At 38.8% G+C, this 19,892-nt stretch overlaps 1 protein-coding gene across 1 annotated transcript in view; it reads left to right on the top strand.

Annotated features, from left to right (window-relative positions):
• Positions 1-19,350, top strand: part of LOC149829653 (actin-interacting protein 1-2-like) — a 44,805-nt gene extending 25,455 nt beyond the window's left edge. Inside the window, exons 4-6 of the mRNA XM_090016064.1 lie at positions 3,599-4,021; positions 16,887-17,294; positions 18,945-19,350. Of these exons, the coding sequence (XP_089872190.1) occupies positions 3,599-4,021; positions 16,887-17,294; positions 18,945-19,202 (1,089 nt within the window). The 3' untranslated portion in view covers positions 19,203-19,350. The remainder of the gene's footprint in view (positions 1-3,598; positions 4,022-16,886; positions 17,295-18,944) is intronic.
• The last annotated feature ends 542 nt before the right edge of the window (positions 19,351-19,892 follow it).

Raw genomic sequence — 19,892 nt, 5'->3', positions numbered from 1 at the left:
GAGAGTGCGCTGAGTATGTTGCATAACACTCACATTCCTTTAAACTTGTGGATGAAAGTTTTTCATTCAGCTGTCTATGTCATAAATCGACTGCCAATGAAATTGTTAGCAGATCAATCCCCTTATTTTACGCTATTTACACTATTTGGGGTTCATCCTGACTATAATGAGTTGCGAGTGTTTGGCTGCATATGCTATGTTCATATTGACAGTTCTTAACGTGATAAGTTTCAGAAAAATGCATGCAGGTGTAGGTTTGTTGGATATGTTGATCAATATAGAGGATATCACTGCTATGACTCCACTACCAGTCGCATCAGAGTTTCATGGAATGTCGTGTTTGACGAGACTCATACTGATGATTCAGGAAGTACAGAGGGACACTGTAAGGATGCTAAAAGTTATCAGCCATGGCTTGTTGCTGAGGTGCTTGATCAAATGGTGATGCATGACGTACCCTCATGTCATACACTATCTGCAGAACAAAATAGTACAGTTGTACACCCAGAAAAGGAAATGTCGACAAACACACAAGATATTACTATGCCTGTCATTTCAGATGTTACAAAGTTTTAAGGGATTACCTATGTGCAGTGAAACAAAGACAAAGTTCAACGACCTATTGTGCAACCCAGGAGGCTTGAGAGGATTCACCATCCTATTGAAAGATGGGTAAGTTATGACAACTTCTCTACAGACTTACAACTGTTCATCTCCCAGATTGAAAAGCATGATGAACCTATCAGTTTCTCACAAGCATCTATGTCAATCAAATGGGTTGAGGTCATGAATGAGGAAATGAAAGCTTTACATGAGTGTGGGACTTGGGAGATTGTTCCTAGACCATCGAACAAGAATGTTGTAGGATCTAAATAGGTCTATAAAATCAAGTATAAACTCGATGAATCCATTGAACGCTATAAGGTGAGGCTAGTAGCGAAAGGGTTCACTCAAGAATACGGGCAAGATTATGCCAAAACATTTAGTTCTGTGATCAAGATGGAAACTATTCGATTAGTTCTGTCCTTGTCAGTTCAGTATGGATGGACTCTAAGTCAACTTGATGTCAAAAATGTATTTTTTGCATGGCACTCTCAAGGAAGAGGTGTATATGGAGCAACCCTCTAGTTATACCAAACATAGCCCCAACACGCATGTTTGCAAGCTACGAAGAGCCATCTATGGGCTAAAGCAGGCCTCCCGCTCATGGTTTGATAGTTTCTCTATTGAAGTTCAGAGACATGGGTTCGATCTCATCTTGATCATTCGCTTTTTATTTTTCGAGATTGTCAGGTACGCACCTTAATTCTTATATATGTGGATGATATTATTATTACTGGGAACTCCGATGAACACATAGAACCTACCAAGATCTTATTGAGTCGACAGTTTAAGATGAAAGATTTGGGGGTTTTGCGTTATTTCTTAGGGGTTGAGGTGGATCGACAGGATGAAACACTTCACTAACCCAACACAAATATACTTTGGATTTGTTGGATAAGGCAGGCATGAAGGATTATAAACCTCTATCCACCCCTAGTGTCCTTAATCATAAACTCGGATCCCGGGATGGGGAAGCATATGAAGATTCCAAGAAATATCGGAGTCTTGTGGGTATGTTCCAATATCTCACCTTCACTAGACCAGACATTGTGTATGCAGTGAATCAAGTTTCACAATTCATGCATGACCCACGAACAAAGCATATGAATGTTGTCAAGAGAATCCTTCGATATTTAAAAGGAACTCTTGGAGATGGTCTAGTTTATCATCAATCCAAGACTAAAGGGGAGCAACATCGACTGGATGTATACACAAATGCAGATTGGGCTGGAGTTCCAGATGACAGGCAGTCGGTTTCTGGATATTGTGCTTTTCTTGATGGGAACTTGATGGCGTAGAGTAACAAGAAACAACGTGCATTTGCACGATCTAGTATTGAAGCTGAGTATCGATCTATGGTGGCTGCTACAATAAAGGCCACATGGCTGAGACATCTTTTGACTGAAGTTGGAGAATCTATGCTACCCACCACTCTCTTGCGCGATAATCAAGGTGTCATACAAATTGCTTTTAATCCTATTCACCATAGTCGCACAAAGCATATAGAGATTGATCAATACTTCATTCGGCAAAAGATTGAAGATAGAGAAGTTGCACCTACTTATGTTCCTACGGCTGACCAAGTGGCAGATTTGTTCACTAAGGGCCGTACCAATATGCGTTTTTGGTTCTTGAAGAACAAGTTGTCCATGTTGCAAAACCATGCACAACTTGAAGGAGGGTATTGAGAATGTAGTGTACAGGTCTAGTTCTAGACCCAAAATGATTCTTTTGTATTGTATTTACATGGTTGGTATTATCGGGTCTGGGTTGACAGACCCAATCCAACTTGTATCATATATATAACATTGAATATAGGGCACAACCTCTCATTGAGAATCGTGTCAGTCATTGCCGCCTCTCCTTCTTGCAAATCCCTTTCTCTTCTGCTGTGGATGAAGATCTGGTCGAAGGTGCTTGACTTCTAACAATTTCTACATATTCTAATTTCAAAAGAAGACATTCATTTTTAATATAACCCTTTCAAAACACCTACCATACATATGAAGATAGAAAAGCTAAAGATACATACCGGAATGCAAAATCCTTGAATCCATGCTATTCATTAATACGAATCTTTTTCAAGACCATGATGCCTTGCTCTGATACCATGTCACAAAATGGCATGGACCTCAATGCACTCTATAATGAACTCCAAGAATAAAAACACAATGCATTTGGATAAAAACATAATAACTAAAATAAAACACAATAGAATGTGAATGAATAACTTCATTAATAAAGAACATTAAAAATACAAAGAAAAATACATTTTAATCATCATTACAATACACTCAAAAACACACAAGAAGCTTAAAACTACCCATCACTCTCTTACCTTACAAAGGCACCCATATTTATAGAGAAACGGAGGAAGAAAAGAGATTAAAGGAGAGAAAAAGGGAGTCCACATTAGTTTGACTAGCTGTTGGACCTAGTCCAATGGCTAGATTTCTAGCCGTTGGACCAGCAGTCCAACAACTAGTCTAAGTCAACCACAGTTGACTTAACTTTAAAGTATATAATATATATACAAGTATATATATATGTATATATATATATCTTAACAATATTTGGGTTATATCATTTGAACATCTAAGACAAGTAGTTTGCATTGTATGCTGTATCTTAATAGCCTTTAGTTTGCAAACTTAATCTGTTGAAGTGATTATGTCACTATGAGAAATAGAGATGGTGAAAAGCCCTTCATTTTCCTTGTTAGCTTCGAATCACATCGGCTACTGCTGGATTTCTGGTTTTGACTGAATTGCCTGTTGCAATTTTACAGGTGGATTAAAGGAAAGTGTTAATGCAATATTTGATACATTGTTTTTTCTTATTTTTAGGTCTTCAAAGAGAATGCACTTGCTGATTATGATTTTTTCTTTTGGTGTGACTCAACAGAAAGATACCTATTCATTCTTTGTTTTATATATTTATTTCTCTAGTAGCCAACTCTCATATCTTACTGCGAAAGCTTATCTTGCTGTTTCAGGTGCTAACAGTGTCTGCAGATAAAACTGCAAAAGTGTGGGAGATTGATGAAAATGGAAACGGTAAGGTGAAGAAGACACTTACTTCATCTGATTCTGGACTGGATGGAATGCTAGTTGGTTGCCTGTGGCAGAATAATCATCTTGTCACTGTTTCCCTTGGTGGCACTATTAGTATATATTCAGCCAATGACCTAGAAAGGATGCCAGTATCATTTTCTGGGCACATGAAGAGCGTCACTGGTTTGGCAGTCACCTCTGAAGGCAGCCAGAATATTATTCTATCTAGCAGTTATGATGGGGTGATTGTCCGATGGATGCAAGGAGTTGGATGTGCAGGAAGGTTACAGAGAAGGGAGAACTCTCAAATTAAATGTTTTGCAGTGGTGGAAGGAGAGCTCACCACATTTGCCTTTGATAACAAGGTAGCACCATTTCTTCATGTACATGTAGTAGTTGCCTTTATTTTTATATCTTGTGGTTTGTGTGCTTGCACCATCTTTTTGAAGCTGATTTTCTTGATGACTTATGATTGCAACTAGGCTGGAGAACATGATGATGTGTCTTTCTATTATCCAATATGATCACTGAAATGAATATATTTCAATTCAATCTTGCACCTTGATGGGGTAGGCAATTTACACACTAGCTAAAATTACTACTCAATGTTGAGTCAGGCATAGTAAGCCAACAAGATCTTGTGTTCTAAATAAAACATGTCTTGAGGGAAAAGACTGACTAGATGTTCATTGCAATTGAATAACAAGAAAATGAAATCTTGCGTTGATGGAGAAATGTTAGATCCCTCAATATAGAAATGGTACAAGAATGTGCTTCACAAAATGCCCTTATGTGATATTACAGAAGTAATTTTGGCATTTTAGAGAACAATGGAGTGAAAAATATAAAATATATAAAGAATATGAAAAGTGAAGTTATTGATGACTAGTATAGTTTTGTGAACTCCATGTATAGTGAACTGTGATAGTGTTAATAATTTTCTCCGGTGGTAAAGGAGCTTGATTGTAAATTATATTTTTATCAATAAAAAATGTCACTGCCTTTAAAAGTAGAACTACAAACTGCAAAGATTTTGTCATAAAATATGACAAATATTGAGATTAGGGGTGGCAAAACCTGACACGACCTCCCAACCCGACCCGCCAACCCGCCTTTTAGGCGGGTTCAGGTTGGGCTTAAACTAACCCGTTTAATAAACGGGTCGACCCGCCTTGATAGAAATCATGGGTTCCTTTCTTCATCTACAAGCAACAGCACAACATGGGGAGAGAGAACGTGGCTGCAGCAAAAATCCCTAATCAGGGTATTCATTTTTGCTTCTCTGATTAAATACACACAAATACAATAGCTAGGGTATGAAAATACCCATTACATGTTATGATAAAATTACAGCATGCCATTAATGAAACATTAATGAGCATGTGTTTAAAATGAAAGGAATTGGGTCTGGATTCTGAGTTCCAGACCTTATACTAAATGACATTATCTTTTCACCCTCCCTCCAGTTGTACATGGTTTTGGACCATGAACATCCAAAATCTGTCCTTGATAAGTCTTTTTGTAAACAAGTCAACAACTTGATCAGCAGTCCGCACGTATTCTGGTTCAATTTTCTTCTCTTCAACCTTTTGTCTTACAAAATGTTGATCAATTTCAATATGTTTGGCACGACTGTGGTAGATAGGATTGAATGACATGTTGATAGCACTTTGATTGTCACACAAGAGAATACTTTTAGAAATCGATTCTCTTCTGTCAACAGGTGTCTGATCCATGTTACTTCGGCTGTAGTAGCTGACATTGATCTATATTCATCTTCTGTGCTCGACCTGGCTATGGCTTTTTGTTTTCTACTGCTCCAGGAGACAAGATTTAGCCCAATGAAAACGCAGTATCCTGAGACAGACCTACGTTCATCTGGATCTCCTGCCCAATCTACATCTGTGTAAGTAAGGAGTTCATGCATGTGATGACCAGGCATACTCTTTCTGTACAGAAGACCATCTCCAATAGTACCCTTCAAATATCGAAGAATGCGTTTAACGGTTTTCATATGCTCAATATGTGGTTCATGCATGAACTGAGATACCTGATTGACAGAATAGACAATGTCAGGCCGAGTGAAGGTAAGATATTGAAGCATTCCTACTATCCTGCGATATCCTGTAGGATCCTCGTACAAATCTCCATCTTAGCAACTGAGTTTCTGATGAAGTACATTGGGTGTGCTGAGGGGCTTACAATCTGTCATACCTGCCTTGCTAAGAACATCAATGGTATACTTATGCTGAGTAAGCGTCATGCCTTAAGGAGTCCTGTCAACTTCTACTCCAAGAAAGTATCGCAGTTTACCAAGATCCTTCATCTTGAATTTATGATTCAAAAGTTCTTTAACCTGTTCGATATGTTCATTAGAGTTACCTGTAATGATAATGTCATCAACATATATCAATAACAGGGTAATTATATCTTTGCATTTAAATATGAAAAGAGAATGGTCAAGAAGAGACCGACTAAACCCATATTTTTCTACTTCAAGAGCGAAACTGTCAAACCAAGATCGAGATGCCTGCTTTAGACCATATATAGCTATCTTTAACCTGCACACGTATTCTTTAGAGTTCCCTTTTGCATACCCAGTGGGCTGCTCCATGTATACTTCTTCCTTCGGAGTTCCATGTAGAAACGCATTCTTCACATCCAATTGGTTGAGAGTCCACTGGTGCTCAACAGCCAATGATACTATGATGCGGATAGTTCCCATTTTCACAACTAGAATAAAGGTCTCATCATAGTCTTGTCCTTGCTCCTGTGTGAATCCTTTGGCAACCAGCCTTGCCTTATATCGCTCGATAGCACCATCTAGCTTATACTTTATCTTATAGACCCATTTTGACCCAACCACATTCCGATTATGTGGTTTGGGAACAATATCCCAAGTGCCAGACTCATGAAGAGCCGCCATTTCGTTGTTCATAGCTTCAATTCATCTCTTAGAATTTATTGCTTGATAAAATGTTGTCGGTTGATCTTCCTTGCCCAAAGAGGTTAAGAAAAGTTGAAAATCCATCGTGAAGTTCTCATAACTAACCCACCTATCAATAGGATGCCGAGGTCGGGTAGACCTTCTGTGAGCAAGTGATTGAGTGGAAACATAAGGAGAATTATGCTCCTGATTAAAGCTGGGAGGTATCTCCTTCTCACGTCGAGAGTAACCAATGCCTTTATACCTTTCGAGGGCCAATAGTGATTCAGACGTTACACTTTCTTGAGTTCTTTGCGCAACAGTAGATACGTTTCCCTAGTCTCTTTGATTACATTAAGAAGAACATACATTATCAATACTAGAAAAGAGATCTGAGTTCAACCAAGGGTGATAAACTTCAATTTCAGGAGGAGTGCTAGCATTATGACCAAAATTTGATTCGTCAAACACAACATTTCTGGATATTTTTATGCGCTTGCTCACGGGATCATAGCATTTGTAGCCTTTGTAATCATCAGCATACCCCACAAATCTGCACTTTAAGGCCTTATCCTGAAACTTGTGCCGCATTGAACTGTCAACATGAACATAACATACACCCGAATACACGCAAATCGTGATAATTTGGATGCACACCATGCAAAGAGAAATAGAGTGATTTGTTCTCTAAGATGTTCATAGGCAATCAATTTATGACATAGACAGTTGTGTGAAAAGCCTCTGCCCAGAAGGTAACTGGAAGGTTACTATCATGCATCATGCTCATTGCACTCTTGACAATATAACAATGCTTCCGTTGAGTAATCCCATTCTGTTGAGGTGTGTGAGGGCAAGACACATATCTACTTATTCCATTTGTTTGGAGGAAATTTATGAAGTCATTTGAAGAGAATTCACCCCCTCCATCACATTGGAAACAAATAATATTCTGAGAGAATTGGTTTTGAACAAAAGAATGAAAATTCTGAAATAACTTGAAGGTTTTAGATTTACTTTTCATAAAGAAGATCCATGTATATCGAGAATAACTGTCAACAAATATGAGATAATATCTAGTGCCATACATGGAAGGAACTGGAGCCGGGCCCCAAACATCAGAACATATAATTTCAAATGGTCTTGAAGCTCTTTTATTAATGGAATGAAAAGGAAAAACATGACTCTTACACTTAAGACAACTAGAACACTTTTTATTATCGACACTTAAGTCTAGACTTGACTTGGGAATAAGACTACTTGAAACAAGCTTATCAATAAAGCGACTACTACAATAACCCAGACGACCATGCCAAAGATTCGACTCAATACATTCAGAAAGATTAAAAACACTCTCAGTAGAAACTGAAGATGATGATGTGAGCTTCAAGATGGAATCAACAGGTTGAACACGAGAGGAAGGATTCTCTTGGAACACGTACATATTTCCTTGACGTTTTCCTTCAGTGAATGTTTCTCTCGTTTGAAGGTCCTTAACACAAACAGAAAAAGGAGTAAACTCAACTGAAGCATTAATGCCATCTACAAGTTTAGAGACAGAAACAATATTTTTCTTGATATTAGGAGCATGAATGACATTTGAAAGTGCAAGAGAATAGTTGGACATGGGGATTACAAAATTTTCAATGTGCGAAATATGGTGGTGAGACCCATCTCCAGTGACTATACTATTTCTACCAACATAAGAAACAAGATTTAGGAGCTTACCAGCATCACCAGTGACATGAGTGGCTGCACCCGAATCAACATACCAAGTACCTTGATTATTCTGTTTGATATTCAATTCAGCCAAGGCAAATAATAGTAACTCTTTGACTTCTCCACTATTTTTCAATGTATCTGTTCCCTTTCTTGTCTCCAATTGCTTTCCTCTATTTTGCGGGTTAAACAAGCAATTTGCCTTTATGTGTCCCTTTTTGTTGCAGAGAAAGCAGGTAGGTATTGTCCTTTGCCTTTGCCCATTGGGAGGAACATTGGGTGTAGGTAGTATTCCACGACTTCCTTGTCCATTTCTTTCTTGACCCCATTTGTCTCGAAAATCATACCTACCACGTCCTCGCCCATAGGCAACTCCTGTGGCAAGAACATTGTGTGCTCCAACATGAGCATGAGTATCTTCAGAAAATCCTTTCAACGTCATCTCATACTGTAAAAGCTTGACACGAAGATCTTCAAATGTAGGTAAATCTGGCAAACACAATAAGGAAGTAACCATCATATGATAGTCCGACCCCAGCCTACTCAAAGTTTGTCGCACCATATCTTTGTCACTAACAGGGCATCCCACAATGGCCAATTGATCTGTAATAGTCTTCATTTTGTTCAAATACTCCATAATAGTCATGGAGTCCTTTCTTAGCATTTGAAACTCTTTCTTTAAAAATAATACTCTGGCCTGAGAAACTTGAGAATATGTCTGAACCAGTCGATGCCATAATTGCATTGTTGAGCATGAAATGAAATGGGGATCTTCGAAACACGAGCTTAGATTAACAAGGGCAAGTGTCAAGAATGACACTAAAGCATAACCCTTAAAAAGGGTATAACCGGAAACAAAATAAAAACAAAAATATATTATTTATTGATATGAAAAACCAATTGCTTAAGAAGCATTGGAATGAAATACAAGAGGGGCTGCACCCCTTTATATACACAGCTGAAAGAGGACTCAATAGAGCTGTTGGACACAGTCCAACAACTCTATTTAGAGCTGTTGGAATGTGTCAGTCCAACAGCTCTATTGCTAGTCAAGTCTGGACAGGACTTGACTAGCAACAGTCATTCTAGTTCAAACTGAACTAGATGACATAAAGACAAAAAATAAAAATAAAGGAAAAAAAATACAGAAAAGAAAGAAATGAAAAATGTATTTATATATATATATATATAATAATAATATAATATTATTATATATACATATGTGTACAGTTTTACATTTTAACACTCCCCCTCAAACTTACGGTACAATGAGCGAAAGTTTGTCTAAGAGAAAGTGAAATCGGGGAGCAGCGAGAGGCTTTGTAAAGAAGTCTGCTAACTGATATTCTGAAGTGACATATGGCAGATCAATTATCCCGTGTAGATATTCCTCTCTGACGTAGTGACAATCCATTTCGATGTGTTTGGTGCGTTCGTGGAATGTTCTGTTACTGGCAATGTAGATCGCACTTTTGTTGTCACAACACATTTGTGAAGCCTTTGTTGCTTCAGCTCCCATGTCAGCAAGCAATCGTCGGAGCCAAACTACTTCCATGGTCGTGGTTGCCATGGCTCTGTATTCAGCTTCGGTGGATGAGAGAGATACCTTCTGCTGCTTTTTACACCTCCACGAGATCAATGATTCCCCTAAAAAGACACAAAAGCCAGTGGTTGAGTGTCTGTTATTGGGATCACCTCCCCAATCAGCATCAGTATATGCAATTAAATCAAGAGAAGAGGAGGAAGATAAGAAAAGTCCTTGTGAAAGAGAGGACTTGATGTATATGATAATACGCATGACTGCTCCCATATGAACAGAAGTAGGAGCATGTTGAAATTGACTTGCTGTATGAACAACATGTGCTATATCTGGTCTGGTAATGGATAGATAGGAAAGTGCCCCGACAAGCTGTCTATAAGGAGTAGGGTCTGCAAGAAGTTCTCCATCATCAATCTTCATTTTAACATTAACAACTTCTGGAGTGTCAACTTTCTTATCATCAGTAATACCAGACCTGAAAACAATATCAAAAGCAAATTTAGTCTGAGATAATAAATATCCTCTAGGAGAATAAGCAACTTCAATGCCTAAAAAGTATCTCAACAAGCCCAAATCAGTCATTTCAAAATGAGATTTAAGAAGTGTTTTGATTGTTTCAACTCCCTGTTTATCGCTTCCGGTGATGATCATATCATCCACATAGAGAAGAAGCACAATGATCCCTGCATCAGAATTCTTAATAAACAAAGCAGTGTCAGTTAAACAAAATTGAAAACCAATATCAATCATAACACGACTAAACCTATCATACCAAGCTTTTGGTGCTTGTTTAAGTCCGTAAAGAGTTTTTTCTAAGCGAAGGACTTTACCCTTAGGAATACTTAGACCAGGAGGGGGTTCCATGTATACTTCTTCAACTAGCTTTCCATTTAAAAAAACATTTTTGACATCCATTTGAAAAATAGACCATTTTTTGATAGAAGCTAAGGCAATTAAGGTTCGGACAGTAGTCATACGAGCCATCGGAGCAAAGGTTTCTTCATAATCAATCCCATATTCTTGGGCATAACCTTTGGCTACTAAACGGGCTTTATATCTTTCAAGAGTACCATCACTCTTGGTTTTAATTTTATAAACCCATCGACATCCTATAGTTTTCTTCCCTGAAGGAAGATCTTGAATATTCCATGTAGAAGCCTTTTCAAGTGCATCTAATTCAGCTTTCATGGCTTCTATCCATTTGATATCATTTTTTGCTTGAAAATATGTGGATGGTTCTTCGTATGAGTGAATTAATGCAATAACTGCCCTATATGTGGGTGAGAAAGACTCGTATGATACAAACCAGTGGCGTAGCTAGGATTGACGTGGGGGATGGGCAAACAGGGGTGTAGAAAAAAAAATGGCGTGATAGTCGGGGGCTCGGGGGCAGCGCCCCCGAAAAAGAAAATTGAGATAAAATAAAAAATGGCTACAATTATTAATAAAAATCTATTTTATATGGACAAATCAAACTATTTGCTGCAGTCAGGGCTGAGCTGGGCTAGGACTGGGCTTTTAAAAAAAACAAAATTTAACTGTTTCAAGAGGCAGGACTGGGCTACAACCCATTCCTGCCCCCGCCCCCCCCCCCCCAGCTCCGCTTCTGACCACCAAGATTGGCCGTAGAACCCCGAAAAAGCTTTAAGCTAAAAAATGAATACATTTTTTATGACACCGATGATGACCAACATGCACCATATGCAGAATTCAAGCAAAAAGAGTACAAAAATGCCTGTTAGACAAAAAATACAGACGCCCAATTATTAAAATCTGTCAATGGCCACAGTTACTCACTACAAGAATCCTAGACAATCGAGAACAAGCAATTCACTCACCAACTATCTGGTAGATAAAGATACGCTATCCGTTGCCTTCGTTACATTGATAGACATCCATACCTTGTTTTAGCAGCAGGCACAAAAGGAGAGTCCTATGCACGCACGATGACCAAGAAAGGATAGCAAGATTGACTCTTCCAATGAGGTTGCGCCCAAAAAGGAGGAAAGAAACTAGACCCACGTTCAGTTGTGCCCCAAAAAGAAAGGATCAAGAACCAAATTGAAGGATTGGCCTGTATTGCTCATGTAGAATGGATAACTGGATACTGTATCACCAGAGCCACTGAACATGAACAAAACCCACCCTCAAATTTAGGAGATAAGAGGGTCTTCTTCAAACTGCTAGCGATGGTTGCCGGAGATTGGCAAAGGTCCGACTGACTGCGACACCGGTGCCTCGCGTCGCCGGAGATTGCAGCCGAGAGGGAGAAGCTCAGAGGGGGGCACCGCCACCGCGGGTTCACCGAAGGGAGGCCGGCGGCACTGCAGAGCACAAGGGTTGCCGGCGAATGGGGTTGTCGTCTTGCCTGTGACTGAAGGGGAACGCTGGAACGGAGGGGCAGAGCTTTAGAAAACTGGCTAGGGTTTTACCCCTCGCCTCTTTTGGCAGGCTCTAGACTCATCGAGAGCCCGGGTCTCGGTCGACTCGGTTTCACGAGTCCTGATTCGACTCGGTTTTCCGAGTCATGAGTCGACTCGGTTTCAAATTTTAGGGTGGGCGGCCGCCCACCCATGCCCCCACCCCTGTTTCCGCCACTGATATAAACTTTCCTGGAGGCCTCGAGATTCGGGATGATTGTCTAGTTGGAATGTTAGAATATTTTTCAAGTGCACATGGAGGATTAGACTCTTGTCGCCTGGAATATTGAATACTAGTATCTCTATGAACTTCTTCATTTTCAACATTAAGATCAATAATTCTTTGATCATCATCAAAGTTACAATCAAGGTCATATTCATCAGATGTTGATATTAGATCTAGCAAAAAGGAGTACTCAGTGACGTCTTTTAATTTTCTAAAATCAAAGAAGCTCTCCTTTTCAAGAAAGGAAACATTTCTAGACACATATAGTTTATTATTTTTGAAGTCAAAACATCTATAACCTTTCTGGTTTTCAGCATATCCTAAAAAGGCACAGGGAATCACACGAGGAGAAAGTTTATCATTTTTGTCAGTAAATATGAAACATTTGCACAGTTTTACATTTTAACAGAGCAGTCATCTGGAATTGCCACAAGCACTTCTTGTGACAATGTAGAAGTGATATAGGCAACCAACGCCTGATCTCACTTCATCCAGGATACATACTCAGGATTTCTAACATAGGTAATAGAAAGATCTTTCTCACCATTCTTTTCTTCTTGTGGTATGAATTCTGGAGGAACAGGAACAGAACCATCCAGATGTCCAGAAAGGTCCTGACTTCTTATGAATGGTATGATTTGTTGCTTCCAAGTTAGGAAATTGGAATTGTTCAGTTTCTCAGACACGAGTTGGCTGAGAAAGTTTGAGTAAAGACCAGACTGAGAATGAGGGAATGAGTCCATATTCTTTTGAAGCCAAAAACAAGAAGGAATAAGATCCAACCAAGAGAAGGAATAAAAAATAAGAAATGGCCTTACGACAAAGACCCAACCACAATTGAATTCTAGTATAATTCAGAACATACATTTTAATATCAGAGAAGTCTAAAGACCAGACTAGTTTTTTTTTTTTAACTGATGAACACGAGGCAGAAAAACAGGACTGCATAGTAAAGAATCTGTTCTGAATAAAATTCAATCAGTAATAGGTACGTTATTTTGAAAATAATGTGTTTTCCTTTTAGAATAATGAGAAAACAGGCAAAACAGAGATGAAAATGAATTCGAAGATGAAATTATTTTAATCAAGATAGATCTGGGTGTGCAGATCACAATCTGATCTGACGTCAATATGCAAATGAGTTTGGAGTGATCCTTTTCAACTCTTGTAATCACACATAGATCAAAAAAATTGATCTTGCTTGATTATTTTGCTTATGGATGGGTAAGATCACGTGCAGCAATGTGAAAGAAGTATTAGATATGACAGAAGAACAACAGGGAATGAAAGAAGGAGGAAATATGCCAACGTGACCAAATTTCAGTTTTGGATTTTGGAAATAAGAGAAACACGTTGGCTTAAATAAAAAAGGGGAATCAAAAGGAGGTACTTGAAGAAGACAATAAGCAGATTAATGATGTATTTCAAAAGAGCAAAAAGAAAGAGGTGAGTACGAAGAAGAGATTTCAGTCCGGACTGCAGATTTAAATACAAGAGAAATCGATAGGAAAAATGAGAAAACAGGTACCTTAGAAGGAGACAAATCAGTCATAGAAGGAACCGATCTTCAATATTGAACCTGCTGCTCTGATACCATGATAGAAATCATGGGTTTCTTTCTTCATCTACAAGCAACAACACAGCATGGGGAGAGAGAACGAGGCTGCAGCAAAAATCCCTAATCAGGGTATTCATTTTTGCTTCTCTGATTAAATACACACAGATACAATAGCTAGGGTACGAAAATACCCATTACATGTTATGATAAAATTATAGCATGTCATTGATGAAACATTAATGAGCATGTGTTTAAAATGAAAGGAATTGGGTCTGGATCCTGAGATCCAGACTTTATACTAAATGACAGTATCTTTTCACGCCTAACCCGTTTATTAAACGGGTCGGGTTCGTGTTAGGGGTATGCCAACCTAGCTGACCCGTTTAATAAACGGGTTAGGCGGGCGAGTCAACCTGCTAACCTGCCAATCCGTTTACCCGACCCAACCCGTTTATAAACGGGTTGGCGGGTCGTGTCGGGTTACCCGTTTAATAAACGGGTCGGGTTCGTGTTTGCCACAGCCGACCCGTTTAATAAACGGGTCGGGTTGAGGTATGCTGACCAGCCAACCCGCCGGGTCGACCTGCCAACCCGACCCGATTGCCACCCCTAATTGAGATAGGCAACAATGCTCCATCTTGAGGTGTTGCAAAGATATCTATCGAATTGATTTATGAAGTCAAGCCTTGAACTCTCTTGGAGAATTTGCAATTCTGTTCAGAAAATTTGAAGTGCTAAACATCTTGAATGCAACTCTTTCTTATTAAAGTGGCAAGTCACCAATATATGGTTGCTTCTTTTCATAGATATTATTTATCACCATAAAGCTTCCTAGAAGTTTCACCTGAATCTCTGCCTTTTGTAATATTGCTTTTACATGAATTCTTTTCAAATGGCCCAAAAGACATGGCTTTATAATTTGGCTTCAACATTTAAGCTTATGATCATTTGTCTCTTTTCTATTCAATGGTACGGAATTCACTCTCAAAGAAAATAAAACCAGAGGCGGTTCTTTTATGCACATACATGCAGGTCATCTATTTTGTACTTCAAAGGAATTAGCATAGAAGATTCCTTTTTGATGAGTAGCCTTCAATTTTTTGAATATTCATGGCCCATCTCAGTATCATTTCATTGTGCATGAATTGATTAATCAGGCTAATCGGATAACAGATATGTTAGTTAATTCACAAGGCTCCAAACTGACTAATAACAGTATCTTCCAACATATTCTCTCTAAAAGATAAATATACTCTTTGTTGTTCTTGTAACTTCAATCTCTAAGAGGTACGTAAATGAGACCAATTTCTTGATGTCAAATTCTTGAATTAGAAACTTAAATAGCCTTTGAAATTCTATATAATATTCCATTGAAATAGTTTGACCAAAATATGCAAGTAATATCATTTTCAATACTCCTTGAGAAGAAATAAAAAATGAATTGAGATTTGTTCACGCCCATGCTTGAAATGAGCAGTACTACATCTTTTAAGCAAGTAATTCAACTTTATGTTCATGTGGTGAAGATGAAGAATAGAGAAGAGATAACAAGAGGTACCACAGGGCTGTAAAGTGCCTCATATGGTGGGTGATGTCGCAGTCAACTTTCTTGTATGTTATGTCTAACTTTAGGTTAACCTAATTACACATATACCTTTTGAAAGGTACACCTTGCCATGTAATGATATAATATGACGAGCAGTGCTTCATTGGCCTAATCATAGCACTATGGATATTGTTTTGTTCTGACATTGTTACCGTGCCAGTTGTAATTTTGACATATAAAATGTCATGAGCAGAAATTCTCTTGATCCAATGTTCACAGCATAAGGAATTGATTTGTATGTGACAGTTGACACTATTTGTTATTCATTATGTAAGTTGTACAAGTGGAATTTGATTTTCGCACGTGCATGGTATAGTCAACCTCTCTCACGCTCTCTCTAAACAGGCAACTAACTACAATTTGTATTCATACATGTGCATATATGTATTGGATAAACTGGGAGCTATGTCACATAGGTACGGGTGCAGATGCGGGGGCGGCGATGCGGCACTTTAAAAGAACTTGGGTGTGGGGGTGCGGGAGGGTATATATATATATATTTTAACACCACCCCTTTACCCTTTCTCGTGGTACCCCATTCTCAAGCCCCATCCCTCTTTACCCCTTCTCGAGGTACCCCCTTATTTTTTTAATTGGGGGGGGGGGGGGAGGGGGGTGCTCGAGGTACCCTTACCCATTATCGAGCCCTGTCCCTTTTTTTAATGGACAAAGTTAACCAAGTCCATTTTGGACAATGATAACCTTGGGTGCGGGTTGACCGAATTGGGTGTCACACCCGCGTCGCGTCGACGTGGGTGCAGAGGCCTCTTTGGTGAGTCCCTGTGACATAGACTGGGAGCATGTCTGTGCTCGCTAGTATGTCTAATGGCAATAACATGTGAAAGATTTCCAAAGGCTATTCGGTTGGAGATTTTCTCCTCGTTTTTAAGTTATATTGTCCTAGTCCAATTTGATGATTTTATCAGGTGTTCTCCAAATATTTGGTCCTCTTCTTTGATGTTCGGATAGTAAATATCAGGGATAGTCCATATATTCTTGTCTGGAAAGCTTTCCAGCCAATTATAAAAGTTCAATACACGGTAGTATTGCTCACCAAGTCTGATGAATAGCATATTCCTTTAATAAGGAACAATTTCTTAATCTACCTGCCAAATTCCAATTGATGATATCCTGCTGTGGGGCTTATATTTTGCTGACTGTACAACAACTGTAGCTATGTACAATATGTTCAATTTGCTTTTGCTACAAGAGATGATCCTTTTTCCAAAATTTTACAGGTAAGGAGAATTCCGCTGCATGCTGATCAGTGTGGTGATGAAGAACAAATTGATATTGGTGCACAACCAAAGGACTTAAATATTGCACTTGATAAGCCCGAGCTGGCATTGCTTTCAACTGATTCAGGAGTAATCATGCTTCGTGGATCCAAAGTGTTGTCAACTCTGAATCTTGGGTTTGCTGTGACGGCATCTGCAATTTCACCTGATGGAAGTGAGGCCATTGTTGGTGGCCAAGATGGGAAACTCCACGTCTATTCTGTCAATGGGGACACTCTCACTGAAGAGTCAGTCCTTGAGAAGCATCGTGGTGCTATTAACGTCATTCGTTTCTCCCCAGATGCCTCTATGTTTATTTCTGGTGATCTCAATCGAGAAGCTGTTGTATGGGACCATGTCACTCGAGAGGTACCATCTCTCTCTCTCTCTCTATATATATATATATATATATATATATATATATATTGAAGAAATGCCACGTATCCTTACATCTTGTCCTTAAGAGTTAATTAAACAGAAAGATGAGCATTGTCAGGGATAGAATGGGCATGTTACAAGTTGTCTGAAATTACAGAACACAAAAAATTTGACATGAAGCAAGTTGAAGGAACTGGGAAAAGGAGGAGCCCAGTAAAGATTGGAGATCAGCAATAAGCAGGAATATTACTATTGGGGACCATAAGTTTAGCTTTAAGCAACAATGGGATTACAAAGCAAATTGTGGTGCATAAGACAAATACCAGTTTTGATAATAATGGTGTACTTTGCTATTAATTGCATGTTCTGGATTTTCATGAGAAGGTGACAAAGCAATCAAGACCTAGAATGAATTGATTCGGCGCAATATTCCTGTTATGAAAAATGTAGTAGACATTCATTCTATTGTATGTCAATGGCATTCTAGATCCAAAAACCTTGAAAATTCTTAAGCATTTATGGCCTTGTGTGCGGTATTATAATTACCCTTGTTTTCCTAGACTACAAAATGCCTATGTCACACAGACTCGGCTAGGGAGGTGCCGCACCCGAGTCGACACGCCCCGACACGGGTGCGGACACGGGTGCGGCTTCGGACTCGGCCCGGACTCGGTCAACGCCGAGTCAGACTCGGTCAACGAGTCCAGGCCGCGTCCGTCCACATTTTGGACTCGGTCAACTTTGACCGAGTCCAAAAATGTCCATTTTTAAGACAAAAAACAAAAAAAAACAATTTTTATATATCTTTTTTTTTAATATATAACCAGACTGTGCAATGCAGTTGCACAGTCACAGACTGTGCAACTGCAACTGCACAGTCATTGCACACAGTCTGTGTGACTGTGCACAGTCTGTGTGACTTTGCACAGTCTGCACAGTCACAGACTGCATTGCACAGACTGTGTGCACAGTCTGTGTGACTGTTTCACAAGTCACAACTTATGTAAAAATATGTATAAAACACGATAAAAGGTAACCCAACCATTTGAGATAGCTAAATAAATGCTTTTCCAGTTTAAAAAAATACTAGTTTCACAAGTATTAGAAAAGCTAGCTTAAGAACTACCATAAAGAAATGGGAATGCCAAATTGAAACTTTCGAAAAAATTAAGGTCATAGTTTTGGCTACTTAATTTTAATTGTTTACTAGAATTATATATATATATATAGCCGAGTCCCCGTGTCCAAAATTTTTGAAATTGCGCCGCACCCGTGTCGCACCCGCACCCGCACCCATGTGACATAGCAAAATGCCATGGTTCAATTTATCAGGCACAATGTAAATCCTATATGGTTTTTTAATTTTCTTTTTGTTTCCTAAATTCTTTTTACACACATTAAAGTAGTGGAAGGCTGTCATGCTTCATCCATGTTTTTTTTTTCTTTATTTTTGATAGATTTTGTCACTATATTTAAGTTGTTCATACTTCTAACTTTTTGGTTCCCATTTGCATAGTCCATCTCTCTTTCTTCCTTTCCCTTCCGCATTAATCCTTTTTAGAAATGTAATGTTAATTACCAAGGTTTGATTTTTAACTTCCTGAACATTTGTCTCACTAACCAGTTGACTATCTTCTGCAGGTTAAGCTTAAGAACATGTTGTACCATACTGCTCGTATAAATTGTGTGGCTTGGTCTCCTGATAGCACAATAGTTGCTACGGGATCTCTAGACACAAGCATAATTATATATGAAGTTGATAAGCCAGCTTCAAGTCGTATAACCATAAAGGGTGCTCACTTGGGAGGTGTTTATGGATTAGTTTTCAATGATGATTGCACTGTTGTAAGCTCTGGTGAAGATGCATGCATTCGTGTGTGGAGATTAGTGCAGCAGTAACGGGATCGTAACTGCAATTGATGGTTGATTTGGCTTTGGAAGCAAGTTGTGTGGCCTTACATTTCTTGCTCTGTGCAGTCTTCGTCAAAAGAATTCTCTGTTTTGTTTGTAGGAAAACCCTTTCCAGTTTGTCTTTGATTGAAGACTAGAAGAACATAGCAGAATGGCTCGTGTTTTGATATGATTTTGCTGATGTGAGTTTTTCGCCTTTTTTGGGTTATATTGGGTGTTTTTTTTTTCCTATTCCTTTTGTCGGTCTGATCAGCCATGCATACACCTAAATATTTTCCATGATCATATTTGTGTATGCAATGTTCATTGCTGGAATTGTGATGAAATAATAGAATGCTTAATCCCTTGGCCTATTCGCACTCTCTTCTTTGTTCAAGCATGGATATTGCTTTCTTTTCGGGGGGGGGGGATGAAAGAGACACTCTTTCGTAGGAAAGATAACTTTTACTAAGGGAGGTGAAACAAACATCTCCATGGAAAACATGTGGTGGTGTTTACGTAATAAAGGCAAACAAGCATCTTTCCTGTGCGTCATTGCTTTTTTTCATACTATATAACGAAAATGAAGAAGAAGAGAAGACTGTAAAAAGAGATGGTCGACAAATGCCCCTATGACGCCCACCAATGATCGAACCAGTCGATCAATTTATAGTTATCTCCACGAGGTAGGAACGAACC

The sequence above is a fragment of the Nuphar pumila genome, chromosome 8, assembly GCF_984573655.1.
Source record: "Nuphar pumila chromosome 8, dmNupPumi1.hap1.1, whole genome shotgun sequence".
Classification (NCBI taxonomy): Eukaryota; Viridiplantae; Streptophyta; class Magnoliopsida; order Nymphaeales; family Nymphaeaceae; genus Nuphar; species Nuphar pumila.
Note: the sequence above shows the minus strand (reverse complement) of the source record. Positions and strands in the feature narration are given on the sequence as shown.